Here is a 27466-nt window from a genome sequence, read left to right on the forward strand (position 1 = left end):
CCGAGTGAAAGAAAGAGGTAAGCAACCATATTGGATCCTTGATGATTTCTACAAAGATTTGGTTGCCTACTGGGAAACAGACAAAGCTAAGGAAAAAAATAAAAAAGCTTGTAAGAGTTGAATGTATGATCGAAACGGGCTGGTACTTCATACACACCGAGCTGGCCGCTATCTTTTGTCCATGGGTGTCAAAAATTAAGTCTCAGTTGGCTGCTTTAGTTATTTTTCTAAGTTTTTGTTAGTTTTTTTTAGCTTTCAAATTATCATTGCTGTTTCTCTAATAATGTGTTGTTGAACTTTGTCATATTTTAGATTATTTAATAAAGTTGGTTATTTGACTTTTGTGCTATTATAAAATATATTTACTGTAAAAACAAATAATCCATCTAGCTAATATTATAATAACAAAATACTATGACACATTTAACAATCTATTAATTTTATTGAAATATTAATTGGTAACCACATAACAACCGTCCTCACTAAATATTTGCACCAAATATATTATTTAAAATAAATTTGCAAAGAAAAAATTAAAACAACATTAGCTACAATTTTATATAGAAAATTTTGTAACAATTTAAGTTTGATCCATACGTCGTATTTATACCAAAATAGTTTATAGATGTCTTGTTGCATTAATACTATCAAATTGCAATGCAAAGTTATTGCAAATTTTCTATGTTTGTTGCTATATATTTAACGTAGCAATGATTTGCCACTATTAATGTTGCACAAATACGTCGTAAATTTACAACAAAATTGTTATAAAAAATTGTTGCAATAATATGACATTTATAACAACAACTCCATTTGTTGCTAATTTTGCTACGTATATGCAACAAACATGATTTTGCAACATCCAAACAACAAGAAGTTAAAATTTGTCACATTTTTGTTGCAATTTGATATTTGCAACAATATATTAGCGTAATGCAACAAAATATCACTCTTGCAATATGACAATTTTCTTGTAGTGTGATGTCGTCATTTTCCTTACATGCAATCGAGCTACACCATGTTGAGAATAAACTGGGTTTTATTTTTCGGTTTATAATTTTATGATGGCAACTTTCTGCTTGATAAAAGACATTGGGGTGATTGGTTGGCCGTAGGAAATGACTTTAGTTTTAATTTTCATCTAAAACCTTAAAAATCACCAATCATGCTTTATATTAATTAGTTTTTAAAGTTACAGCCAAAAACTTGAAGCTACAGCCAAAAAATAAAAAAAAAATAGTTGTAAAAATCTTATTTTCTAAAGCCTCATATTTTTAACTGTATGAAATTTTAAAACTACATCCCTTAAAGTTAAATCAAAAAATTCTACTGACTAAATTTTAAAGTAAATTTTCTACAGTTGCAGCCCAACCAATCACCCCATTAACACATACAAACATATATAATATAATTCGTATTTATGTATTTATTAAGCTGAATTTTCTGTAAATTGAACATTTGTTTAGACTAAACTAATGTTTCCTGTTACTTTAAAGTTTAGGTAAGGATTATAACATTAGCCTAGACTTTCACAATGTTGAACCTTAAATTTACTGTCAGTTGCCGTGTTCTTTTGATAAACCTTGCGTCTAGTCTAGCGTCAGCGGCTCCAAATATTCACAATGACTGTTTCGTGTAAAATGACACGGAAAATGATATCGAGATAAAAATTATCGCCGTAACAGTAAAAACAGTCGCCGCTGTGAGTAGCGATCAATCATCATCCGTAATCTAACGCTGCGTCTCTTATAATTAACATCGGCTTAGTGGGTTCTTTGCAATCTTGCTTTTAAAGCAACGGAAATACAGAGCTAAAAAGAGACGCTGGCTAGACGCATGTTTATCAAACAAACAGGGTAAGTAACAACTTTTTTTGACATTTTCAATGAATCCGAAAAGTACATTTTCAATGAATCCGAAAAGTTCATTGAAAATGTCAAAAAAAGTTTTTGGTACTGTTATTTTCCCTTAAACAGTATGCACCACAAAAAATTTCAAACTTTTCTCTTTTTGAAAACAATTCAACTCAGGACTACTTTGAATACCTAAAAACATTAGTACCTATAATAGATGGGATATATATATATATATATATATATAAATATTCATATCTAAAAAAACCCCATAAATAAGAAAAGCTTTAACATTCCAGTTTTGGACCAAACACATGTATCATTGTTGCTTGCATCCTAAAAGGCTAACAAAAACTAAGAACTGGAGCAGCTTCTCCAACTTATAACAAATTCTACAAAATAAAATAGATAAAAAGATAAAAATAGCACTAAATCAAGTTTTTGTTCCCAAACTAGCACTCAAGGTCAAAAGTCACAAAAATAGCACTTAATGTTTTATCAAAAGTCACAAACTTAGGATTTAGAGTTAAAGGATGGGGTTTAGGATTTAGGGTTTAGAGTTTAGGGTTTATGATTTAGATTTTAGGGTTTAGGGTTTAGGGTTTAGAGTTTAGGGTTTAGGGTTTAGGGTTTAGGGTTTAGGGTTTAGGGTTTAGGGTTTAGGGTTTAGGGTTTAGGGTTTAGGGTTTAGGGTTTAGGGTTTAGGGTTTAGGGTTTAGGGTTTAGGGTTTAGGGTTTAGGGTTTAGGGTTTAGGGTTTAGGGTTTAGGGTTTAGAGTTTAGGGTTTAGGGTTTATGGTTTAGGGTTTAGTGTTTAGGATTTAGGGTTTAGAGTTGAGAAATGAGGTTTTGGGATAAGATTTCAAATTTTGAAAAATAAAAAAATTAAAATTTTCAAAGGATAAACTTAGAAAAGTGTTATTTTGGTCATTTTAGTTTTTGAGGGCTATTTTTGTGATATAAACTTAGAAAGATGCTATTTTAGAGATTTGGCCAAAAAAATATCTTACAACAAATTCTACAAAAGAAATATCTTACAACAAAGATACAATATTTTATTGTCTGCTCTTAACTTTGAGTCTTCAAACTAAAAATTACAGTTAAAAACTGCTCCAGCCCCCCTAAGCCCATTTTGTTCCAATACCCAATGAATTCCTAAGAGAAACTAAGAACAAACAGCCATCTCAACAACTCTTAAGATCAGTCACTTCTCATATTGAGCTCGTATGAACAACCGACCATGCATGCTCATGATCGCATTTGTATGAAGCGGATCGATTCTTGCTGGTAAGACAACAATCTGGTGCATCAAAATCACAAGACGATTCTTAGTTAGATAACAACAGGTCTCTGTATCGGTTTAATTGCAGTATCTGAAGTATATAAGAGAGTTTTTTTTACCTTTTTGAATGGTGTAATGCCCCAAGGATTGTCAAGCTGCTCAGGCTCGCCTGTTATAATCAGCCTTCCTGCAGGATCTGACTGAATTCGAATCTGAGAACAAAAAAAAACAATTCTGTTCAGGACTTTGATCTCTGTTATGATTTCACCAGAAAATTTGTACCACCTACAAAACTGTGTATTGAGTCTATAACCAGTTTCTATGCAACTAAAGGTTAACCTTGCAAAACTCTACGCTGCTTCAGATCTATAACGTAGAAAATACAGTCAATGGAACTGCTTTTGCTAGCTAACAGATGTCTGTGTGCTTGCATTGTATTGCCACAGTAATAGCATTTATACAGACTTCAAAGACTTAATTCGAAGACTTCTCAAGTAGCTTTTCAAACTTTCAAGAGAGTTAGTGCTAACCTCATTGCGGAGAAGTCCAGGTACCAAGGCAAACACCTCAAAGGATTCTTTCTGTGAATTCAAAACAGAAAAAGACAGATTTGGTAAGCTTTCAGATTGGGAAACAAACAATCCAAGTTTGCAGTTTATTGGCGTTTCTTCAAACAAAGTCTGGCCTTTTGATCAGACTTTTTCTCATGCATCAGTTACAACAGGTGAAAATGGCAGAAGTTACTCACCGTTTCTTTGACAGTTATCTTCACCCAGTCAGCAAGAGGTCCATCATCAATAACGTCACCAACCGACCTAAGGCGCCAAAATCACATTACTAATAATTAATATCTTGCAATGAGTAAAGACAAGATAAAAAAGGAGACCTAAAGTAACATGTAAAGGTCAAGAAACTAAACTAAACTACAGTAACTACTTAGAGGAATTAAAAGAAGGAAACAAATGTAACATGTAAAGGAGAGGATTAGCTTTCCGTAACTGTTTTTCTGCTTCTTGTGAAGCAACAAGGTCCGTGCAATTTGGTGTTCTGGGTTTCGGCAGACCTGAAAAAAGAAACCGTTTTAATTAATCATTCATAATATTAAGCAACCGATGTTGACAAGAATAGTAACGCCTTGCGAAATAATTTACCAATGCTCTTGAGTTTCTTGTGTTTTGGGGTTGAGTTTAAGCCCATATCCTGAAAACAAAAGGAGAACAGAGTTATGGACCAGGTGAAATCACAAAATGCGGTAAGATTTTGAGGTGGAAGATTAACAATATGTTCAGTAACCTCTCCAGAATCTTCAAGGCGATGTGCCTGCCAACCTTGCATAGCACGAGCTGCAGAATCTCTCCGTGCCCTGCCTGATCCCGAACCTTGATGGCTCATGACCTACATCAAAGTCCTTATATCAGGGAGACGAAAAACATGGAAGAAGGGGGAGGATATAACTTTTAGCCAGTCAGGTTACAGATGGTAAGGCTTAACAGGTTTGGTTTGTATTGCACATTCAAGAAACTCATTAAATAAATGCTGAAATAGAACTTTTAAGCTGTCGTTCCCTCAGTTTAAACAACATTTTATCCATACATAACATGACCTCCCTTCCCACAATAGATTAACAAGTAGATAGTTTTCTTTTACTTTCACGGTGCTAGATCTAGCTAATATCTTCACCCAAACTTTCCATACCTATCTATTTTTCCATAAATTTGATAGTGTCGAAAAGCCAAAAGCATTAAAGCCACCATTTTTCAAGAAATTTCTTACCTCTTTATCGAGGCTTGAAGACATATTGAGTGTTGGACCAGGAAGGTTAAGGTCACCATTTTTCCTTAAATGCTTTTCGTACTCCAAAAGTGCCTGCAATCGAAGCAAAAGATTCAAATCATACATATATCTATATGATAAGATAGAAAGGCAAAATACCAATATGACTTATGCACTACAAGGAAACTCACCTTCTCATAGAAATTGCGGAATGTGTAGGAGATTGTTGTGCAGGTCCTGAAGAAAGATAGTTAAATCAAAATATGTAACAAGTTACCATCATGAAAAATCAGCAAAGGCTAAAGGAGAGTCTAAGGGGAAACATTAGCCATACTTTGGAGGATTGAAGGATTCTCCAACTTGCCGCCAGAGCTTAGATGTGGTGACCTAAATTACATGATAAACAGAGGAATCTTAGACATTCCGTTCCAGTAGAAGATTAGAAAAAAACATCGAGTATAAACTCCCAGATAGTAAACAAAACTACTTTTCAGACAACAAATCAAATACTCTTTAACCTAAATCACTTTTAAGTAATAAAAAAATCTCCTCTCTGAAAGTGTTTCCATGGTTAGAGACTTTTATCATCGATAAGCTTAGTGTTTACAAGTTATATAGTTCATACGAGTCAAGATAAATGACCTAGAAGATTCAAGTAACGATATGGTTTTGGTAATCATGAAGTGGCGATGCTGGAGTTAAAAGACTAAACTAAAAGAAGTGGATGATTACCACTTCATGGCCACCTAGCTTAATGACTGCTCGCCATAGCCTACATTGCATTAGTAAAACATGAAGTGATTAACCAGATATATAGGGTTTTTATTTAAGAACAAAAGCAACACTTTTTTTTTTTAATTCCAAAAGCCTCACTTGAGAGTGTTCAAAGGCTTCTGATAAAACTTAAGAGGCTTGTAGTCAAGGAAATTCTCTCTGTGAAAGGTGTCCAATTCCCTTAGAAACGCCTGCTGTTCTTCTGGCGTCCCTGCTTCATCATCATCATAATCATCATCATCTCCCTGTGCCTGTAAAGAAAAGAAGTGAGCTTGTTAAGAAGAAAGATCACCACACTAAGCTCATCTCCAGAGGATACAAAAGCTCGATTACCTCAGAGTCACTGAGCAACCAAGTCTTGCGCTTTTTGGGATTCTCATCATCTCTAGGATCGGGACTCAAAAACCGCACCTGAGTCTTCTCACGGCCATTAGCCTGAGCATCAACATCTTGGTTATCCTGGAGAGGAAGGTTTTGATCCTTCTCTGGCTCAGAAGGTTCACCCTTGAGGACATCATCATCAGCCTGGCCATCACCATCTTCGTTGTCAGGAATGAGCTCGCTTGGGTTTTGATCCTTCCCTGGCTCAGAAGGTTCACCCTTGAGGATACCATCAGCCTCACAAGGCACATCTTGCAATTGCATTTCCTTATCCGCCATAGATAAAAAAAAAAAAAGCTTCCTTTCTGCTCTGGAGTAGTCAGCAACAACAAGATAACATCATAAGAATAACAAAGATAAATCACAAGAGTAAGCGTCTCTATTGCTCTGATACAGAGCCTCAGGACTAATCACAAACCCTAAGCCGAGGAAACAGAAAACAAAGAGAGCAGCCAAAAGAAGAAGAAGATAAGCTTGCCTGTTTCTGCAGCGACGGCGCCGCCCGGGAAAGGTGAGACTTCCGGTGGCGTGCTAGGGTTTGCAGGCGGAGAAATTGAAAGAAGGTGCAGAGAGAGAGGGGAGAGGGTTTTTGAAGTCCCTCTTCCAGATTCCTTGTCAATGGCGGAAGATATATAGAGATAGAGAGAGAGAGAGAGAGAGAGGAGAGATGGATGTGGTTTTCTTATGTTTGAAACGCTGATGAGCGACGGAGTTTTTAACACTTCACAAAAGCTCCCCAAGTTTGTCATTATTTACACTAAAAGTGTATATTTATCTTTTACAATTTTTTATCAAGTTTGTTTGTTTAATGTGAAATTTAGGGAGCAAAAAGTTTTGTTCTTTTGATAAAAAATAAAGGTTTGTTCTTGTAATTTTGTTGCATGGGACAACATTTCAAAATGACATTAGGTCTGATTGATAACATTAATATTTTTGAAAAATAAATATAAACGATGTTTAGACAGTAAATTTTTTTAAAATCATAAAAGTTTTACTTATTAATTTTATAATTAGAAAATATTGAAACTGAATATTCATCGAAACAATTTGTAATTTAAAATGATGCCAAAATTGCTATAATATTTATGTGATATATATTTGTATTTATTACTGATCAAACACTACTTACTAATATTAGGATAAAATAATAATAACAAAATATTAATATAAAATAATGATAATATCTAATTGTTAAATTATAAAAAAATTATTAAATTTATCTATGATAAACAAATTGGTAAGTTTAAATTTGAATATATTCCGAGTATATTTACAAAAATACTATAATACATGTGTTTAGTATTATGGTTTTACTAATAATAGTATGTGTAATAATATTTTTATAAGAAAATTAACTAATAAAGTTTAAAATCCATAAATAATTTATTTATATGGATGACACTTGTAATTATTTATAAATATCATTTCAAAATTACTAAAACAAAAGGTTTGGTGATAAAATCTGATAGTCTGATATAATACCAAGCATAGTTTATGTACTTAGAAAAATATAGATTTTTTTCAGATTTTCTCCTATAAATAGATGTTTGAAATAGGTGATGTATATAAGGAGATCTTTTAAACTTGGGAAGATCTTTAACCTCTAACTATGTAAAGAATAAAAAGTATTAAGTGACAAAAGTAGGTATTGACTAAATAATTTATTACCAAGTGCAGTTCATATACATAGGAATGTATCTTTATATATATTTTATTCTTTGAAAATAAAATCAGATATATAAGGAAAATATCTTGCAAAAGAAAAAAAAAAAGAAGAAGAGATTTTATAAATGGGCCATCTCGCTAATTAATATGCTAGTTGAGCTTTAGGCCCAAACAGATAAATCAAAAAGCGTCATGTATGATATGGGCTCAATGCGAATCGAAATAAAGTCGGCTCTTTTTTTGTTGCGAAGGTAGTTTAGAGATTTCCCTTTACAATAACCATATAGTGAAGGCTCCACAATAACGTGAGACGTTAGGGTTCCGACGCTCCGGTCTATCTCGATTCTTCTCGTAGCTTCGTCTTCGCTTTCTCCTCCTATTATCTCTGTAAGTTTCGATCGTTTATTTGCATACTTATTCGATTAATCTGAGATCCTTTGCTCAATACATTGATTCTGAATCAGGCAGTTCGCGGAATCTGGGGTGAATTCGATTGATTTCTCATCGAATCCGTGAAATCGAGCTCCTGTTGCTGAAGATAGATATGGAGGTCGTTAAATCCAAGTATAGGGACGAGGATTTGGAGGTGGAAGAGGAGGAGGATGATTTGAAGAGCAGCCGGAGGGACCGTGATCGGAGTAAGGAGAGGAAGAAGGAGAGGAGTTCTGATAAGCGCCGGGAGAAGGATAGACGGAAGAGGCGGTCTGAGAGAGTTAAGAGTAGTGATGATTCTGAAGATGAGTACGATAGAGGGGATGATGATGATGAAGAGAGGGAGAGGCGTAAAGAAAAGGAGAGGAGGCGGAGGGATAAAGAGAGGGGGAAGAGACGGTCTGAGAGAAGGAAGAGTAGTGATTCTGAAGATGAGGATGAAGAAGATGGCGGGAGAGATAAACGCCGAGTGAAGGACAAGGAGAGAGGGCACAGAGAACATAGGGACAAAGATCGGAAAAGGGATAGAGAGAGGGAAGACAGGAAGGAGAAAGAAAGAGAACGAGATAGGGAGAAGGATAGAGTTAGGAGAGAACGGGAACGAGAGGAGCGTGAGAAGGAGAGACTGAAAGACAGAGAGAGGCGGGAGCGTGAACGGGAAGATGGAGAGAGGGATAGGAGGGAACGTGAGAAAGAAAGGAGTAGGAGGAACCGGGAAAGGGGGAGGTCAAGGGAGGATGGACATGAAGAGAGTGATGATGATGTCAAGCGTGAACTGAAACGTAGAAGAAGAGAGAGTGGAGAACGGAAGGAGAAGGAGCGTGAGAAGAGTGTTGGTAGATCTAGCAGGCATGGAGATGACAATGGAGATAGTCCAAGGAGAAAGAGTGTCGAGGAGGATGATGAAAAGAAAGAGAAGAAAACGAGGGAAGAAGAACTAGAGGAGGAGCAGAAGAAGTTGGATGAGGAGGTTGAGAAACGAAGGAGAAGAGTTCAGGAGTGGCAAGAGTTGAAGAGGAAAAAAGAGGAAGCTGAAAGTGAAAGTAAGGGTGATACGGATGATAAAGAGCTAAAGGCCGGCAAGGCTTGGACTCTTGATGGGGAATCTGATGATGAAGAAGGGCATCCGGAGGAAAACCCAGAAACAGAGATGGATGTTGATGGAGAAACTAAACCCGAAAATGGTGCAGATGCCAAGATGGTAGAAGCGGAGAACGAGGTGGCTGTTACTGTCTCTGAAGTTGGAGGTGATGGGGCTGCAGATGAAGAGGAAATTGATCCTTTAGATGCTTTTATGAATGCGATGGTATTACCTGAGGTTGAGAAGCTTAGCAGCAGTACTCCTCCAGCAATTGAAGATAGTATTTTGGTAACTAAGAATAATGGGAAGAAAAGTGATCACCAGCCGAAGAAAGGTTTTAACAAATCCCTTGGTAGGATAATGCAAGGTGAAGATTCTGATTCGGATTATTCAGAACCGAAGGATGATGATGATCCAAGTTTAGAAGAAGATGATGAGGAGTTCATGAAGAGAGTAAAGAAGACAAAAGCAGAAAAATTGGCTCTTGTTGACCACTCAAAAATAGAGTATGAACCTTTCCGGAAGAACTTCTATATTGAAGTGAAGGAGATCTCAAGGATGACACAAGAAGAAGTTAACGCTTACAGAAAGGAATTTGAGCTGAAAGTCCATGGAAAGGATGTACCGAGACCCATAAAATCTTGGCACCAGACTGGACTAACCAGCAAAATTTTGGATACCATGAACAAGCTCAAGTATGAAAAGCCAATGCCTATCCAAACGCAAGCACTGCCAATCATCATGAGCGGTCGAGATTGCATTGGAGTTGCAAAAACCGGATCAGGTAAAACGCTAGGTTTTGTTTTGCCTATGTTGAGGCATATCAAGGATCAGCCTCCCGTTGAAGCTGGCGAGGGGCCAATTGGGCTTGTAATGGCACCTACTAGGGAGCTTGTTCAGCAGATTCACAGCGATATCAAAAAGTTTTCAAAGGCATTGGGTATAAGATGTGTTCCTGTGTATGGAGGATCAGGAGTTGCGCAGCAAATTAGTGAGCTAAAGCGAGGGACAGAGATTGTTGTGTGCACTCCTGGAAGGATGATTGACATTCTTTGCACAAGCAGTGGGAAAATCACCAATCTGCGGAGAGTCACATTTTTGGTAATGGATGAAGCTGATCGTATGTTTGACATGGGTTTTGAGCCTCAAATTACTCGTATTATTCAAAATATTCGACCTGATCGGCAGACTGTGCTCTTTTCTGCCACTTTTCCACGTCAAGTTGAAACATTGGCACGTAAAGTCTTGAACAAGCCTATTGAGATACAGGTTGGTGGAAGGAGTGTTGTGAATAAGGATATAACACAGTTAGTTGAAGTCAGACCGGAGAGTGAGAGGTTCTTAAGACTGCTGGAACTTCTTGGAGAATGGTATGAGAAAGGAAAGATATTGGTTTTTGTGCAGTCGCAGGAAAAATGTGATGCCTTGTTGAAGGATTTGTTTAAAAGGAGTTATCCATGTCTATCTCTTCACGGTGGTAAAGAGCAGTCTGATCGTGAATCAACAATATCTGATTTTAAGAGCAATGTGTGCAATATATTGATTGCCACAAGTGTTGCAGCTAGGGGTCTAGATGTGAAAGACCTTGAGTTGGTTGTAAACTATGATGCTCCGAACCACTATGAAGATTATGTGCATCGCGTTGGCAGGACAGGAAGGGCAGGGCGGAAAGGCTGTGCCGTGACATTTATCTCTGAAGATGATGCAAAATATGCACCGGATTTAGTAAAGGCCCTGGAACTTTCTGAGCAGCCAATCCCCGATGATCTGAAAGCAATCGCTGACGGTTTCATGGTAAAGGTTAGACAGGGTACTGAGCAAGCTCATGGAACTGGCTATGGAGGTAGTGGCTTTAAATTCAACGAAGAGGAGGAAGAAGTTAGGAAAGCAGCAAAGAAAGCACAAGCGAAGGAGTATGGGTTTGAGGAAGATAAGTCTGACTCAGAAGATGAGAATGATGTTGTAAGAAAGGCAGGTACTGTTGGTGGTGATACCTCACAACACCAGGCTGCTCTTGCTCATATAGCCGCCATTGCTGCTGCTGCTAAAGCTAATGCTGCTGCAATGAATCCTCCTGTGACTACAAACCAGTTGCTGCCGAATGGTGGTGGGCTTACCTCTCTGCCAGGTACCCTTCCGGTTACTATCCCTGTCCTTCCTAATGATGGGGCAGGCCGTGCTGCAGCCATGGTTGCTGCCATTAACCTGCAACATAACCTGGCAAAGATTCAAGCTGATGCAATGCCTGAACACTATGAAGCAGAACTGGAGATCAATGATTTCCCGCAAAACGCTCGTTGGAAGGTCACCCACAAAGAAACATTGGGTCCAATATCGGACTGGACTGGAGCCGCAATTACCACTAGAGGTCAGTTTTATCCTCCTGGACGTATCCCTGGACCTGGGGAACGCAAGCTCTACTTGTTCATCGAAGGGCCTACCGAAAAATCCGTGAAGACGGCGAAAGTTGAACTCAAGCGTGTTCTTGAAGACATTACTAATCAGGCTATGTCACTTCCTGGAGGATCGCAAGCTGGAAAGTACTCCGTCATATAATGTAAGTCCAGAATTCTAATCTAACCTACAACCATTGGCGGTAAAATGTGTTTTAACTTTAGCCTTGCAAGCAGATGATTTTCATAGCTCATTGTTTCAATCTCAAAGTTCAAACTTATGGATCTTAGTTTCTGTCTTTTAACAGGAAAGCAGCCATGAGGTGGTCTGTTAAGTGATTCAAAGCACACAGAGTTTATTTTGTTTAACAAGTATTATTATTTGATTAATGTTGTGGAATACAGTCTCTGCACAATTTCCGAATCTTTTCGTATAATAGACTTGAACTTGGTGTGACTTGGTGTTTGATTAAGGCTTGTTGTTGCTCATCAAGCTACTCGATCTCTCCTCTTTTAATTCTACTCTCTTCTTTTTTGTTTGTTTGTTATGTTTAAACAATGGCTTCGATGGATTTGCTAATGCGCATTACCGTATGGTGGTAATGACTGTAAAAGGATGGGTAAAATCTAGCTTGATGCAGTTTTTGTGTTTGGTTTGCTCTTAAGTCGAATAGCAGCACCACACGTTTTAGTTTCTTGCATCTGTCCTTATACAGCTTTGGGCATCTTTTCCGCAGGGAAAAAAATTGTGAAACATGAAGCTCTGTGGGAGAAAAGGTGCTTTTGCCTCTGCAATGGGTAAGATGACTTGGAGAGTTAGTTCAGTTTTTGCGTCTGTGAAGGGATTATCAGTCTGAGTTAATGGTAAAGGGTGGGTGGTGTTTGCATAGTAAATCGGATCTGTGATCAAAATAGTTGGAAGTAAAAAAGCGCTTGTATGAGTTATTGTTTTGCGTATCCAAATTTTAAAAATGGTTCCACAAGTCTTGCATCCAAATGACTCATGTGATGATAAATTGCACATGCCTGGTCCTAAACAACGGAGAACCTTGGTCCACAAAAATGGTTTGTTGCCAAACTCAATTTTGCGACGGCTTTTATCAAGTGTTGCGTCCAACGAAACAACGACCTGCATTTTAAATAACCATTCAAAATGGGGATACGAACCTATAACAGACAAATGTACACGTTTTCTTGTTGTTAAAAGTGTCTGAAACAACTATAAAGATCTCTTCAGAAGTACATACGAACATACCAGTTGTGATAAAGAGTTTTTCAAAACGAAAGTACCAGTTGTGACCTATGGAGGAGATCCTACGCCTCTGAATGACAAGTACTTGGAGAACATGGGATTCATTTATCATCTACACTCGCTTGTTATATCAATGTACTTCAAAATCTTTCCTTTTTACAAGTGTTGTAACAAAGCTTTATCGCATTCAGATTGCAAATTTTAGAAGTTCCGTCATGAGGTATATCTTTTATTTATATGAATGCTTATGGTATTGATCAAGGAAAAAATATTTATAAATATATTCAGGTTTTGCAAAGTAACTTCATATTCGCATGATTACATCTTAAACTATATATAAGTGGGCTTTATTTTTAAAATAATGCAATCTGATAAGAAAAAAGACAGAATTGCAGAATTTTTCATTAAAGAAACAATAAATGACGCTTGTAACATTTTCATAATCTTACACTGCAAACACTGAAGAGATTTTGTAAAACACTAAATAATTACAAACTGGAGTTTATTTAAAGAATAATATTATTTTTTGGAGGCATTTGTATTTTTTTTTTTTTTTTTTTTTTTTAGGGGTTCCCACTTACGTGGATCATTCCCCTGGGCCCACATCCCGTCGCAGTTGTTACTTGTTACAAACTACTAAAAGTAGAACCGTGATGCCATGCAAGGCAAAGAGTAAGCCATTTTAGGATTCAAGAGAGCGAGACCCACTCCCACCAAGTTTCTCATCACCTTCTTCGCTTCTTCTTGATTTTCTTACGTCTGGTACTCTGTTTCGTATCTCGAGAAGTCGATCAATCTCTGTTCCTCTAGATCCTACGTGTTTCAATACATACGGTAAGCCATCACGTAACGATCTTTCAAAATGAAAAATATTCTTGGAAAGAAAAAGAAAATCTCACCAACGATGCTCTGTTCTTGGTATGTGATGTTTGTTTGTAATGTGATTTATATCTGAATGGTTGATAGATTTGAATTTGCTCATTGCTTATTAGATTATCAAGCTACGAGACGAGGATGAAGCTTTTGGATCTGTTCATAACGTCGTCGATACCAGTCGGAAAGATTCTTGTGATAACAGGAATCGGCTTTTACTTGGCTATTGATCGTGTTAACATTCTGAATCAAGATGCTAGAAAACAGCTCAACAACGTCAGATTTTTAAATATAAATATTATAATTATTCTTTATATGCATTTGTGATACTTTACGTACAGAGTTGTTTTTTCTTTCTATTTTTGCAGATAGTTTTCTATGTGTTTAGTCCTTCACTCGTTGCAAGCAGTCTAGCTGAAACTATTACTTATGAAAGCTTGGTGAAAATGTAAGTTACTCTTTCCAAAACTCTGCTTCAAATGAAATGAAATGTGATTTTTCTAAAAGCTTTTTGTTTTTAGGTGGTTCATGCCACTCAACGTTGTGCTCACATTCATCATTGGCTCGTTTCTTGGTTGGCTTGTTATCAAGATCACTAAACCTCCTTCCCATCTCCGTGGCATCATAGTTGGTTGCTGTGCCGCTGGTAATGAAAATGTTTTGTCCCATACTCCCATTCTTGGATTCCTTAGTAGTAATGAAAATGTGAAATCCAACAGGGAACTTGGGAAACATGCCACTCATCATTATCCCAGCTATATGCAATGAGAAGGGAAGCCCTTTTGGAGATCCTGAGACTTGTGAGAAGTATGGATTAGGTTATGTTGCACTCTCTATGGCGGTATGTAACCATTTTTTTTAATGAATATTCTTCTTCTAAAGGTTGTGTTATAATGCTAATTACAAGTCAAAAATTTTGTGTGCTAATGCATATTAGATTGGATCCATTTGCATATGGACTTATGTATACAATCTTATGAGAGTGCTAGCTAGGGAAAGTCCAATAATCATCGGCACCTCCTCTACAGTGCCACTGATTCCTACCAAAGTCATTCAAGTTGAGGAGCAGGTCTCTTACTCAGTTACTCAAATCTTAATGTTCTTGCAACATTTTTATGTTTTTAATGTTTTTGGGGAGATTTTGTGTATGTGACAGTTTGGAACATGGAGCAAGATCAAGCAAAGAGTATGTTCTGCAACAGAGAATATCAATCTAGGAACAATCTTTGCTCCTTCCACTATTGCAGCGGTTTGTTACCAAAAATAATGCTACCTTATGTATGGCTCATGCTACTTATAAGCAACTTTCAATTTCAGCTTATCGCGCTTGGGGTTGGGCTTATTCCTACACTAAGGAAGCTACTAATCGGCAACACAGCTCCACTCAGAGTGATTGAAGACTCAGTATCTCTATTAGGGTATTCCATAACCACAAACTGTCACTTTTTCAATGATGTAGAAAATGTCTAACCTTAGTAGCTTAATCTAATCCATTTCTTGAAGGGAAGGGACTATTCCTCTTCTGACTTTGATTATAGGAGGAAACCTTCTCAAAGGTAAACAACAACAAAAACTGCAAGTAAACGCTTTCTTCTTTTCCGCAAGAGACAAAATCCATCTCTCTGTTTCAATGATCACAGGTCTGAGGGGATCAGGAATGCACAAGTCAGTCATATTAGGCGTGGTGGTTGTGCGTTACGTGTTGCTGCCAATAATAGGTGTTTTAATAGTGCAAGGAGCTCATCAATTGGGTTTGATTACATCAGAACCGCTCTACCAGTTTGTTCTTCTGCTTCAGTATGTTGTTCCACCGGCAATGAATCTTGGTTAGTTCGTTCTTCCAGAGTCAGAAAAATAATACAAAACACATATCACACGGTCTTTCTCATAGATTTAACCTTTTCTCGCAGGTACAATCACTCAACTATTTGGGTCAGGAGAAAGTGAATGCTCTGTGATTCTCTTTTGGTCTTACGCTTTGGCTTCTGTTTCTCTCACCCTCTGGCCAACCTTCTTTATGTGGCTTGTTGCCTGAACTAACACACACGTACACGTGGCCCTGTTCGTTTGCTCACCCAGATGATCCATCTGGGTGAAGATGCAAATCGATGTTCGTTTTGTGCATTATAATGCTACATCCAGATGGATCACCCAGCTGAATTTTTAAAAACTCATCTCAAATTCTCACCCTAATGAAGGTGAGTTTTGATGGTGCATCTGGATGCAGATGCATCTAGTTCAGTCCAAAATGATTAATGACAAAAATGACTTTTTAAAATCAAAATATTATTTTCAAACCTTAAATTCTATTTTTTTGCATATACATTTTTTTGCATCCAAAACATTTGGTGTCCGACTGGTCACACTTTTCCGCCAAAACCGCAAGATGTGTTTTTCCGCAAAAAAAACATAAAACACACATTTCCATAAAAAACACATTTTTCGGCCAAACCAGTAAAACCGCACTTTTCGACCAAAACCGAAAAAACGTATTTTCCCGTTAAAACAAAAAAAAGCGTATTTTTCCGCCAAAACCCAAAAAACGCATTTTCCCGCCAAACTCAAAAAAGCATTTTCCGGCCAAAACCGCAAAAAATATTTTCTCGCCAAAACCGGAAAAACACAATTTTCCCGCCAAAACCGGAAAAACGCATTTTCCCGCCAAAACTGGAAAACAAAATTTTCCCGCAAAAACCGGAAAACGAAATTTTCCCGCCAAAACTGGAAAACTCATTTTCTCGCCAAAACCAGAAAAACGCATTTTCCCGCCAAAATCGGAAAAATGCATTTTCCCATCCAAAACTGGAAAAATGTATTTTCCCGTCGAAACCGCAAAAATGCTTTTCCCGCCAAAATCGCGAAAAAAAACTTTTCCCGCCAAAATAGCGAAAAAAAACTTTTCCCGCCAAATCGTGAAAAAAAACTTTTCCCGTCAAAAACATTTTTTCTGCAAAAAACGCAAAACACACTTTTCCCGTCCAAACCGCAAAAACGTATTTTTCCGCCAAACCCATAAAAACGTATTTTTCCGCCAAAACCACAAAAATGCACTTTTTCGCCGAAAACGCATTTTTCCTCAAAAACCGCAAAAATATTTTCCGCCAAAACTGTAAAAATGTTATTTTTCCGCCAAACCCATAAAAACGTATTTTTCCGCCAAAACCACAAAAATGCACTTTTTCGCCGAAAACGCATTTTTCCTCAAAAACCGCAAAAATATTTTCCGCCAAAACTGTAAAAATGTTATTTTTCCGCCGAAATGTAAAAAAATATATTTTTATCATTTTATTAACAAGTCCACCTGGATGTAGATGGAAGTTAAAAAATGAAAAGCAAACGAACATAGTTGCATTCAGATGATTCATTTGGATACATGCTTATGTAGAAAGCCTTTTTTTTTGTTTCTAGTATTTCCCTTCGTCGGCCCTTGCCGTCTTCCTTAACAAGCCCTCGAGCCAATGGACGAAATGAAGAAACGAACAACATCCAAATGGAACATCTGGATAAGACATCTAGATGGACCATCTGGATGCATCTTCAGGACCATATACATACGAGCAACATTTGCAAATCCTTTCTACTTTGAGAAACTAGAGCAATTGATATAGATTTTTTTAAGTTATAAAATCTTTCAACTTGATCATCCTAATAAGCAAAAACAAAGTGCTTGAGACAAGCAATGACAAAGTTGGAGCAAACTATACTAATGAGAGTTTCATAAAGAGATGTTCAGAGAGAGGACTTTTGCGGAAGATCGTCGAAGTAAGGATGCTCCATAGCCTTCTTTACTGAGATACGTTTAGCTGGCTCGTACACCAGCATTTTCTGTTTAGAACACACAAATAAACACATTATATTATTTTCACACTGACTCAATTAATCGATCAAGGTCTAACAGGTGTGTTTAGGGACTTACTGATAAGAGATCAAGTCCAGCCTCATCTAGGTTTGGAACAGCTGTTGAGAGGCTCAACGGTTTCCATTGTGGGTATTCATGCCAATCTTGAGTGTGCTCACTCCAGGCCACACTTGGTTCGTTTGGTGTTCCCAGCAACCTGAACAGAGAAAGAAACAAAGCAAGCAGAGAGTATTTATAAGCAGATGTCATGTTTGTTTATTAAAGAAATAAGAAGAAGAACACACAAAGCCTTACCGGAAAATACGTAGGAGCTCAGAGTCTCCAGCAAAGATTACATGCTTGTTCACTAGTTCAGCTACAAACCAAAAGGGAAACAAAAAGCTGTTAGTTCTTGATACAGTTAAAGTGAAATGAATGAAGCTAAAAGAGAGAGAGGAAGTAGTTGTACCAAAAATGCAGCCAACAGACCAAATATCCACAGCAGATGAGTAATGGGTTGCTCCAAGAAGGACTTCAGGGAGCTCTATAGAATAGAGTTAGTATCTGTTTCAATGGAAATCAAGGGAGAGGAAAAAAAAACTATAAGTTAAAACTCCAGACAAACAAAAGATAGGATGCACAGGACTTGAACTCTAGGAATTTCAAAATAGCATAGAAATTAATAATACCTCATGTGTATACTTTTTCATAGGGAGGGTGAAAGGCTCTGTCTGGCTAATCCAAGGATCAGCTATTTTGAGCGTCATTGTGTTCCGGTCCATCAAGAGATTCTGAGGCTTAAGATCCTTGAAATGAAAACTAGATATGAACGGTCTGTTTCCAAATGGGGTTTCTTGGAAGGCAATAATGAAATGTTAATACCTGTGTCAAGACTCCATGGCCATGGCAGAAAGCCATGCTTTTGCATAGTTGGTACATCAAACTCTGCAATCAAAATTTCAAAACAATACATCTTTATAGCTTATTGAGTGAGATCTTTTTTCCCTGATAACCCGTCCTATTCAAAGCCACGATTAGTCCAGTAGCCTTCTCTCTCGCTCTGTATACTTTGCCGTAAGTACCTTCCTTCGCCTACTTTCTTAAGCTAGCTTCTCAAACGCTTCCATGGCCGACACAGCAGGTCTCTACTACCTCCAGTGTTCTCCATATCAAGGTGATGTTTTATTAAGATTATCAGTTTGGCTCATCCAGCCCATGTAGATAAACATGCTTCTTCGTCTAAGCTTGGCGACTCTCCCCGGCTCTTCCACTTCATCTTCTCCAATTTCTGTTTTTTTTTTCCCTTTAGATTCTCAATCAATGACGATGTTAAGGCAATTCTTAAAAGTTTTGCTCCACCTCCGCTTGATACTTCTCCTATATATAGCTCTATCTCTAAACCTAAATAAAAAAAAAATCAACTCTGCAAAAGCTACATCCATGGCTATGAAATCCACCAGGAAGTCTCAGCTTACCACCAGAAAATCTCCCGTCACCATGTATTTCATCGACATCTCACCAGGACGATCTGAGTCACAGCTTCGATTCTGGCTAATCCATTTTTAGGAGGCAAAAAACATAGCCAAAGCTGGGGCCTTTCTTGGCTTAGAGCTCCTACTCATCGATGAGTAGGTATGAGTTCTAATCCCCAACTTTCAGTCGATAATATTATAAATAGCATCCTTAAACCTGAATTATTTTAACTCCTGCAGGGGACTGTGATGCAAGGTTTCATATTTCATCCCACTCACTATATATCTCACAAGGTTTTGCTCCTCGATCGTGTTGAAGAACGTGTTGAAAGTATCATATGCAAACACACTGGCGAAATCGATCACTTTTGTCAAGGAAAAAAATCACAAGATCCAAGGGTCTTTCGTCTGTTCTGCCTGGTAAGGTTATCCGTATCACACCCTTCAGATTCTTCAATTTTTTAAGCTTTTGCTTTTGGCGTTTCAGTCACCATTTAGATCTACTAAAAACCTAAACATGAAGCACACATAAGTGGGAAAACATATCTTTGTTTCTCAATTTCACAAAGCTTGGCTGTGTTTTTGGTACAGTTTATAAATCTCCTTGAGCCAAGAAGAAGAAGGTAACACTGATCTATTTTTTTCATGTTTCCCAATTTTCAAAAATATGCGACACAAGTGTAAATTTAGATTTAAATTTCTGATTTTGTCGACACATCAAAGCAACTATGTATTGACCTCTTTTACTTAATTTGAAGAACTAAGCAAACCAACATGCTGATTTGTTGTGTGGAGCAGGAACAAGAGATCATCATCATCATCATCATAGTTTTATACAAAATAGTATGCAAGTCCTGTGTATTAAAGAACACTTCTTTGTAAGTATCGTGATGAACTCACTAGGTGAAGAAATACGTTCTTTCCAATGGATAACTAATATTTAAAGGTTTGTTCATAGCCCATTGTTAAATATCCCTCAGGTTCACTGTAACTCTATTGGTTGATGTTTTAGCAATCATTTTCAGTTTTCATTTGTCTTCCGTGCTGAAACGTTACAGATAGGCATCATTGGGCGTCAGAACGTCGGGAATTCAAGTCTTTGAAATACATGGAGAAAAGTATTGAACACAATGATCCTTTTCATATCTTTAACACAATTTATTCAAATATAACAACATTACATTTCCACCAGTGATTTAATATTAGCTTGCAGAGTGAAAAAAATTATTGCAGAAGTCGCTGGAACTACTCGAGACGTAGTGGAACCACAAAAAACTTGCACCATAGAAGAATGCTTCGAGAAAAGTAATAATAAGGTGGAGAAAGTGAAGAACTGTACATGGGACAAACAACTGGAAAAGTGTTCTTCAAACTATCATGTCAGGCTGAAAATGGGAATCAAACATCTCCTGAGACTTTTTGGGATAGTGACCAACTTGGTTTATTCGGTTACAGTCAGAAATGTATCGAGCATGCATTGTTGCCGCATAGAAGGTAGGATTTCTTTGCCTGGGGGAATATAACCTGTTTCTAATTGTTTTGTCGACGTAGTGGACCATCTGACCAGTGCTGGTAGGATTTTTGTTGTGTCTCCTGCTGTTCCTCTCACGCCATATGCTATGAATGCTTGCCTGGAGAGCAAGCTTCAACAAGCATTTGTCCGTCTCTTTTCTTTGGTTAGAGTTGATGCAGGTGATAGTTATTGTCCAGTCAGGATTGGCATGAGGTCCCAGTATCCAAACCGTAAAGGAAAAAGGGCAAGCGAAGAAAAGGTGGTCGCGAGTTTCGTCCGGTTCTCCACATAGGAGGCACGGTTGAACAATACCCCAAGCTCTTGTTCTCGCTCCTGTCGCCAACCTATCCTGAAAAGCCAACCAAGTGATGAAAGCAAATCGTGGGATGCTTTGTCGGAACCAAACAACTTTACACCATTGTAATTTGGGGTTTGAAACCCGTAATTGTTCCCATGTTGCCCTGGTCAAAAATTTCTCTTTGTATTCTTCATCTCCGTGACGCCATAGAGTCCTATCCTCATCCGCATCCTCCGCTGGAGCTGGAACAGAGTTGATGCTGGCTATCATCGCCCGTAGGTGATATCCTCGACACCGACGTATGTTCCATTGTCCCCCAGAGGCAGCGTCTGAGACGGTTGCGTAGCGTGAGATGCCTAGCACTTGCGTTCCTAAAGCACCTGCAATGTCAATAAGTCTGCCCACCGGTAACCAGTTGTCATACCAGAATAGGGTACCCTTGCCATTCCCTATCTCCCATTTCATGAAACTTGCTGCTTGGTCCCTTAGTTTCACCAGTTTTCGCCAAATCCAAGATCATGCGTGCTTGCCATTGATATCCCAGAAGCTATGAGTTTTTAACAAGTAAGCCTTCGTCCAAGCCACCCACATAGAACCAGAGTTTGTGAGCAACCTCCAAATCAAACTTAGCGCGAATACCCTAGACGTATCCATTAGTCGTCTAATACCCAAACCCCCCTCATCTTTTGGTCGGCAAATATCCTCCCACGCAACCTTTGCCTTTGTGTGTGTATTTGGTGATCCAGACCATATAAAAGCAGGACACATACCCTCGATTTTATTGAGACAGGTTTTTGGGAGTCGAAATACCGAGCACCAGAAATTTGTAATGCTCCCAATTACCGACTTTACAAGCTGTAAACGACCCGCATATGAAAGGCATCTACTAGACCAAGAAACCATTCGAGTACGAATCTGATCAATGAGTGGCTCGTAGTCTGCTTTGGTCATTGTTTTCGTGGTGAGTGGCAGTCCTAGATATCTCACCGGTAGGGACTCAGATGGAATACCGAGTTGCTGAGCCTCGTCCTTGAACTCCTGAGTAATCCGGCCTGCCATGAAGATAGAGGATTTTGCTGGGTTTATCACTAGACCGGAGAGATCCGCAAACTCAGTGAGAACTTCGAAAATCCCCTTGAGTGACTCAACTGCACCATATGTGAAGATCATAAGATCATCTGCAAAACTCAAGTGAGTAAGATTTACCTTGCTGAAGTTAGGATGGTAGCCAAAGCGCTGAGAGAGAGCCCCCTTGTTTAACATTCGGAACAACACATTTACGGCAATGACGAACAGATACGGAGACAGGGCGCTTCCTTGTCGCAAGCCACGCTCACTGCCAAAGAACCCCTCCAGTTCACCATTTACAGAAACAGAAAATGTGGCAGTGGATAGACAGGTGTGGATCCAATGTATAAACATTTCCGGGATACCCAATGCTCGAAGTGTACTCGTGATGAAGTTCCAGTTTACAGAGTCGAAAGCCTTTGAAATATCCAGCTTAAGGACACTTCGCGGCTGTATTGATTCCTTGTGATAGTTCTTGACGAGTTCCGTAGCAAGCAAGACATTTTCGAGAAGGAGTCGACCTTTGACAAAACCGCACTGGTTCGGTTCGATCAGCTCCGGTAGTAACACCTTTAATCTGTTTGCAAGAATTTTGGATATCACTTTATACAAAATGTTGCAGCAACTTATTGGTCTGTAGTCTTTTATCTCCCTTGCATCCCCATGTTTAGGTATAAGCGTTAATATGGTTGCATTGACCCCTCGTGGAAGAAAACCAAACATGAAGAAGGACTGTACTGCAGTGATGAAGTCTTTCTTTATGATATCCCACGAAGCCCTGTAGAAATCAGCCGGAAAACCGTCTGGCCCCGGAGCCTTGCTAGAAGGCATGGAGAACAATACATTGCGAATCTCAGCCTCAGATATAGGATGAGTAAGTAGCTGTGCCGTGTGATCCGGGCATCTGAATTCCAAAAGGTCAGTTAGGTGCGCTGTGTCTATCAACGGCGACGTTTGTGGGCGTGGGTTGAGGAAATTTTCAAAGTGTGATGCTGCAATACCCCTGATCTGTTGAAGGTCAGTGATTACCTCGCCAGAAGGTAGAGTGAGCTGCCGTATGATGTTGTAGGATGTTCTAGTCTGGACTATTTTGAAGAAGAATAAGGAGTTTTGGTCGCCCTGTTGCAGCCACGTTATTCTTGATTTCTGACGCAGAAAACTTTCCTCTATCGATGCCCAATGGTTCCAGTCGCTCATGGCATCTGCAGCCTCTGTAAATGTTGTTTCCGTAGGGTCCTGCAATGCCGACCTTTGTTTGTCGCAGAGCTTCTCAAAAGCATCTTGAGTTCTTTTTGGTATATTACCGAACTTGTTTTGATTGAGTCATCGCAGTAGGGGTTTGAGCAATTTCAGTTTCTTATGGAATCTGAATAGGGCCGAGGTGGAATGGAAGATCTCTTCGGTGGAGTTCCAAGATACAGCAACTGTATCCCAAAAATCCGGATGATCGGCCAGAAAGTTAAAAAACTTGAAAGGTCGTTTCTTCCTCATCGCGATAGTGTTGAGCCTAACCCAGTAACGTGTATGATCTGAGACGCCCGAAGGCTCCACACTTCCATAAGATTGAGGAAATTGGTGCAACCAATGGTCATTGACTAGAACGCGATCCAGTTTCTTTGCGATCGGATTCTCTTTTTGCTTATTGGTCCATGTGAATGTAGGACCAATAGAAGTGAGGTCAGTGAGGTTGCAGTGTGCAACCGCTGTCTGGAAAGCTTGCATCCCCCGCAGGCCTGCGTTTGATAGAGATCCCCTTGAGTGCTCTGAGGAAGCTAGCGTTTCGTTGAAGTCACCCATCACAATCCATGGGACTCCAGTTAGGACGTATTGTGCCTTTATGTAAGCCAATTCACTCCAGAGGTGCTTTCTGGCCGCACCCAAGTTGGAGGCATAAACACATGAGCACAAAAATTGTTCCCCACTTTCCGAAGTAATCCACACGGTGATGCACTGGTCACTCTTAAACAGAAGGTTAACGGAGACGTTTGCTGCCCAACAGACCCATATTTTTCCAAGGTAGTGATGTTCATAGTTGGTAATGAAATTCCAGTGAGGAAGAGCAGAGTTTAGGATAGATACACTGTTTTCTTCTCGAACCCGAGTTTCGACAAGGCATCCAAAAGAAGGTTTCGTAGATTTAATCCAAGAACATAGAACCGTTTGTTTGCGCATTTTGTTGAAGCCCCTTGTGTTCCACGCAAATAACGATATCATATCATTAGTGTCTCCGGGAGGAGACGTAATTGTTTTGCTTGTTCTTGGAACCTTTTGATTGATCTTTTTTGTTCCCCGCAATTGTATTTTGGTTTTTTTTTCTGGTTCTTCTTGTTCATACCAGACTTTTCCTTCTCCAATTGCTTCCTCTTCTCAAAGCTTTCCTTTATTTTGGGTGAGCTTTCCCCATCCGAGCTCTCGCTTTCCTCTTCTTCTTTCATTTCTCCTTCCTCAAGTTCCTTGCGGAGCAAATGGAATCGGGACGGTGAGGTTTTGCTATGATCTTCGGTCTCCTTACTTGTTCCCGGCTTTGCAAGTCTCCGACTCCCAGGAGGTGAACTCTGTGGTATCGTAAGCCATGGTTCTTCGTTCTCAGAAACACCATTATTTCCCGATTCCTTGTCCGATACGCTAACCATACTGTCTTCTTCGGTATGCTTTTTGTCTGTTGAAATTTCCGTCTTTTCCCCGTTCTCCACCTCTTGCACAGGTTTGTCAGTGTCAATACTCTTTGTGATCTCAGTTTCCTTGGCGGAGTTTGTAAGAGTAGCTTCCGTACCAGAACCCGCGGGTTCCTTTTCTTTTTCCTTAGCACCTTCTGTTTTATCTTTGATCTGCTTATTTTTGGAGCATGTTTTGTCAGTGTGACCCCATATCTGGCATCCAAGGCATCGTGGGGGTAACCATGGGTAACTGACAGTGATAGTCTCTCCGGACCCCCTGACATTTATAGTCGATGGTATTGGTTCCTCGAGGTTCATAACCACGAGTAAGCGCGCAACGTCTACACGGACGCATCGTTCCGTATTAGGATGTAACTTGACGGTACTGCCAATTGTGTCCCCAAAGAAGGTAAGACCAGTGTCGGAGAACAGGTGGTCCGGGACTCCCTGGAGATCCACCCATAGCGGAATAGCCGTAAGATCTGGTGGCGCGGAGGCAGTTTTAGGACACCATTCTCGTACCACAATAGGTATATCGGCGATATGCCAGAAAGTTCTCTTCAAGACTCTCTCCTTTAGGTGCTGGTTAATTATCAATGCGGAAAAGAACCGTACGTGGACTGATGAAGTGAGCATCTATCTTTGCTGATCTATCCGGGAAGGACCAGATGCGGTTAACTATGGCGAAAATTAAACTTTTCGCTTCATAGATTTATATTATCGAGTAAATAATTAAACATTTAGTTTTTGTTTAATTTTTAAAATAAACTATATAGTTTTAAATTTGTTTTCATTGGTTTAAGGTAGTAAAGATTATCCATTGTTAGATAATATGATTTTTGTTATTTAAAAAAAAATCTTTATAATTTTACAAGTTAACATCGACAAATATTTAAATATTTAGCATATAGAGGTATAATATTACAACATTAAATTATATCTATTTAATTTATATTATCTATAAATCCAATGGATTATCTATTGTTTAAATTCAATTATGGATAACCCAATAAAATTTTCTGGTAGATCCAAAATTTAAATGATAAGATTAGATATTAAATATAACATGAGTTTTTAAGAATAAATCTATTAGGTCTATTTTTTAAAAAATCACACATGAATTAAGATTGTGACTTCTGTTTTAATATATAAGATTGTTAAGCGGTTTATCGTTTATCTAACCAACAGGCATGGTCCTCTGGTAAAGCCCGTGAAGAGTGGGCTTCGGGCGCCAAAAAGTATAGGCAAGTTTGGGGCGCCAATTTCAGAAATATCTCATTGGTGTAGTAGCAAGAGAGCATATAAGTTGGCAAGAGAGCATATAAGTATTCTAGAGATGTTGAGTTCGACCCTAGTTGCTAGTAAACGGCATTCTTTTTGCATTTTTGCTGTAGGCGTGTTATTACTCTAGACCGGCACTGCTAACCAAGACACTTGATTTACAAAAGAATCAACCATTTTGTACCAATCCAAACAGCGAAAATAAAGCCGTTGTTGTTCTAAACATTGATAATATAAGTAGAAGTCAGTATATATAACAAAACAGGACAGATCCTTAGGTTTTAAACTTATAGATAAAGATAATGCAAATGGTTTACACCTTAGAGAAAAAACGATAATCTGTATGATCGAATTAACCAGATCAAAATCAAACAAAAACAAAAATATATTAAATATAGTTAACTGGATCTAAATCAAACAAAAACAACAATTTAGTATAACTCTACTGAACTAAATAAAAATAATAAATATGTAAATTATAAATAGATCTGATTTTCTTAACTAATAGTTCTATAAGTTAATTTTTGTTATTTAGGTTTAAAGTTTTTTTTTTTTGTAATCAAAGAATAAAACAAAAAGAACCGAGTTTTGCTAAACCATACCAATTTTGCTAGATTTTAACTCGGTTTAGAATCCAAAATAAGCTAACATATTCAAAGTAAACAATCACTATAGCTATGTTCAAAAACAATATATAAACCAAAAAGCTGAGGTTAATATGTACTTGTTGGTTGTGCCGGATCTAGGTTATCTGGATGAGTGGTTGCAGCAGCATAGGATTTCAAAGATGCTTCGTCGGTTATGTAAACTTTCAAACCAAGCTCGGCTCTTACACGAGAGAAAATCCCACGTTTCTCCATGGGGAAGTGGAGAACAATAGCATCAGAATGAGGAACAAAAGAGGTCCCTGGGAGAGATACCTTGCCAAGTAAGGAACGTCCATTAGTAGGTCTGTTGTGACTATAAGCTTGAGCTTCATGAGTGACATAGCGAAGTCTAGATGGATCTGAGATGTTGAAGAAGAAACTCTCGTTCCAAACCTGGTTTAAGTCTCGATCTTTGATGGTTGTTCGGTGCTTCTGACCGTCGAAGTATAGTTCAAGTTCAACGAAAGCGTTTCCGGTTCCTTGACCGTCTTTTGGGAAGAGATTGTGTGATCCGATCACGTCTACCCCGAGTTTTAGATTGCTTATTAGTTGTTATGGTTTTATAGCATGGTTTAATGGCAAATTATATAGAATAAACTGAGTTATATAGGTCGGATGTAAGTGTTGTATGGTAACATTATCATGCGGCAATGCAATATTAAAGGGAAATTTATTTAAATTATATTATGGAAATAGTGATAGGGAATGCCGGAGTTACATAATTTGTTTAAATAATGAAAACAAACTTTTTCATTTGCTTAAAATAATAACATGTGTCACACCGGACAGCAATGTCGTTTCTGTGACATGTTATTGTAGCTCTTGTACCCCTGTAAGTTGTCATGTAAATTTCAAACCTTGTGACTCTTACTCCATGGATAGATGTTTTTTATGTTTTTCCAGCAAGCGTCGGACCGTGCAGTGTTTTCTCTCC

At 38.4% G+C, this 27466-nt stretch overlaps 4 protein-coding genes and 2 long non-coding RNA genes across 9 annotated transcripts; 4 read left to right on the top strand and 2 right to left on the bottom strand.

Annotated features, from left to right (window-relative positions):
* Window positions 1-2110: 2110 nt before the first annotated feature.
* On the bottom strand, window positions 2111-6752 carry LOC106343731 (AT-rich interactive domain-containing protein 6). Its single transcript, XM_013783028.1, has 15 exons — window positions 6541-6752; window positions 6015-6372; window positions 5781-5932; window positions 5640-5679; window positions 5242-5294; window positions 5099-5144; window positions 4908-5000; window positions 4428-4529; window positions 4286-4334; window positions 4134-4197; window positions 3883-3949; window positions 3665-3715; window positions 3254-3346; window positions 2868-3152; window positions 2111-2242 (listed from the first exon to the last, which is right to left on the bottom strand). Exons 2-14 carry the CDS (start codon window positions 6339-6341, stop codon window positions 3057-3059), a joined length of 1233 nt encoding a protein of 410 aa, XP_013638482.1. The 5' UTR covers window positions 6342-6372; window positions 6541-6752; the 3' UTR covers window positions 2111-2242; window positions 2868-3056.
* A 1251-nt stretch (window positions 6753-8003) lies between these two features.
* Window positions 8004-12616, top strand: LOC106294578 (DEAD-box ATP-dependent RNA helicase 42). Of its 4 annotated transcripts, XR_001260868.1 has the most exons (4): window positions 8004-8114; window positions 8196-11797; window positions 11942-12253; window positions 12371-12605. XR_001260868.1 is itself a non-coding variant. In XM_013730179.1 (3 exons), exon 2 carries the CDS (start codon window positions 8272-8274, stop codon window positions 11794-11796), a length of 3525 nt encoding a protein of 1174 aa, XP_013585633.1. In that variant the 5' UTR covers window positions 8004-8114; window positions 8196-8271; the 3' UTR covers window position 11797; window positions 12371-12616. The 4 variants fall into 4 exon arrangements, 3 of the variants coding, with proteins under 3 accessions (XP_013585633.1, XP_013585631.1, XP_013585634.1); XM_013730179.1 differs by lacking the exon at window positions 11942-12253 and having other exon boundaries at window positions 12371-12616; XM_013730177.1 differs by having other exon boundaries at window positions 11942-12605.
* An 893-nt stretch (window positions 12617-13509) lies between these two features.
* Window positions 13510-15799, top strand: LOC106293889 (uncharacterized transporter YBR287W). Its single transcript, XM_013729522.1, has 11 exons — window positions 13510-13719; window positions 13878-14034; window positions 14127-14206; window positions 14280-14404; window positions 14478-14599; window positions 14696-14827; window positions 14915-15007; window positions 15076-15176; window positions 15262-15314; window positions 15399-15584; window positions 15669-15799. The coding sequence occupies exons 2-11, from the start codon at window positions 13900-13902 to the stop codon at window positions 15791-15793; spliced, it is 1152 nt and encodes a 383-aa protein (XP_013584976.1). The 5' UTR covers window positions 13510-13719; window positions 13878-13899; the 3' UTR covers window positions 15794-15799.
* A 1688-nt stretch (window positions 15800-17487) lies between these two features.
* Window positions 17488-18764, bottom strand: LOC106344492 (cyclin-dependent kinase B2-2). Its single transcript, XM_013783861.1, is given in 9 exon segments — window positions 17488-17583; window positions 17675-17813; window positions 17912-17972; window positions 18066-18135; window positions 18137-18160; window positions 18286-18402; window positions 18479-18541; window positions 18610-18614; window positions 18749-18764. Coding segments are annotated over 9 exon segments (591 nt in total).
* Window positions 18765-18841: 77 nt separating this feature from the next.
* LOC106293963 lies at window positions 18842-19453 on the top strand. Its single transcript, XR_001260695.1, has 2 exons — window positions 18842-19228; window positions 19309-19453. It is a non-coding gene; the product is annotated as an uncharacterized LOC106293963 (long non-coding RNA).
* A 318-nt stretch (window positions 19454-19771) lies between these two features.
* Window positions 19772-20532, top strand: LOC106293962. Its single transcript, XR_001260694.1, has 3 exons — window positions 19772-20014; window positions 20127-20186; window positions 20282-20532. It is a non-coding gene; the product is annotated as an uncharacterized LOC106293962 (long non-coding RNA).
* The last annotated feature ends 6934 nt before the right edge of the window (window positions 20533-27466 follow it).

The sequence above is a fragment of the Brassica oleracea genome, chromosome C5 (assembly GCF_000695525.1).
Source record: "Brassica oleracea var. oleracea cultivar TO1000 chromosome C5, BOL, whole genome shotgun sequence".
Classification (NCBI taxonomy): domain Eukaryota; kingdom Viridiplantae; phylum Streptophyta; class Magnoliopsida; order Brassicales; family Brassicaceae; genus Brassica; species Brassica oleracea.

Coding starts and splice junctions, on each gene's coding strand:
- LOC106293889 (XM_013729522.1), top strand. CDS start 13,900: ATGAAGCTTTTGGATCTGTTCATAACGTCGTCGATACCAGTCGGAAAG. Junction 15,008..15,075: donor CTCCTTCCACTATTGCAGCG/GTTTGTTACCAA, acceptor TTTCAATTTCAG/CTTATCGCGCTTGGGGTTGG. Junction 15,177..15,261: donor GACTCAGTATCTCTATTAGG/GTATTCCATAAC, acceptor CATTTCTTGAAG/GGAAGGGACTATTCCTCTTC.
- LOC106294578 (XM_013730179.1), top strand. CDS start 8,272: ATGGAGGTCGTTAAATCCAAGTATAGGGACGAGGATTTGGAGGTGGAA.
- LOC106343731 (XM_013783028.1), bottom strand. CDS start 6,341: ATGGCGGATAAGGAAATGCAATTGCAAGATGTGCCTTGTGAGGCTGAT. Junction 4,335..4,427: donor GCCTTGAAGATTCTGGAGAG/GTTACTGAACAT, acceptor TTTTGTTTTCAG/GATATGGGCTTAAACTCAAC. Junction 3,716..3,882: donor AGATAACTGTCAAAGAAACG/GTGAGTAACTTC, acceptor TTGAATTCACAG/AAAGAATCCTTTGAGGTGTT.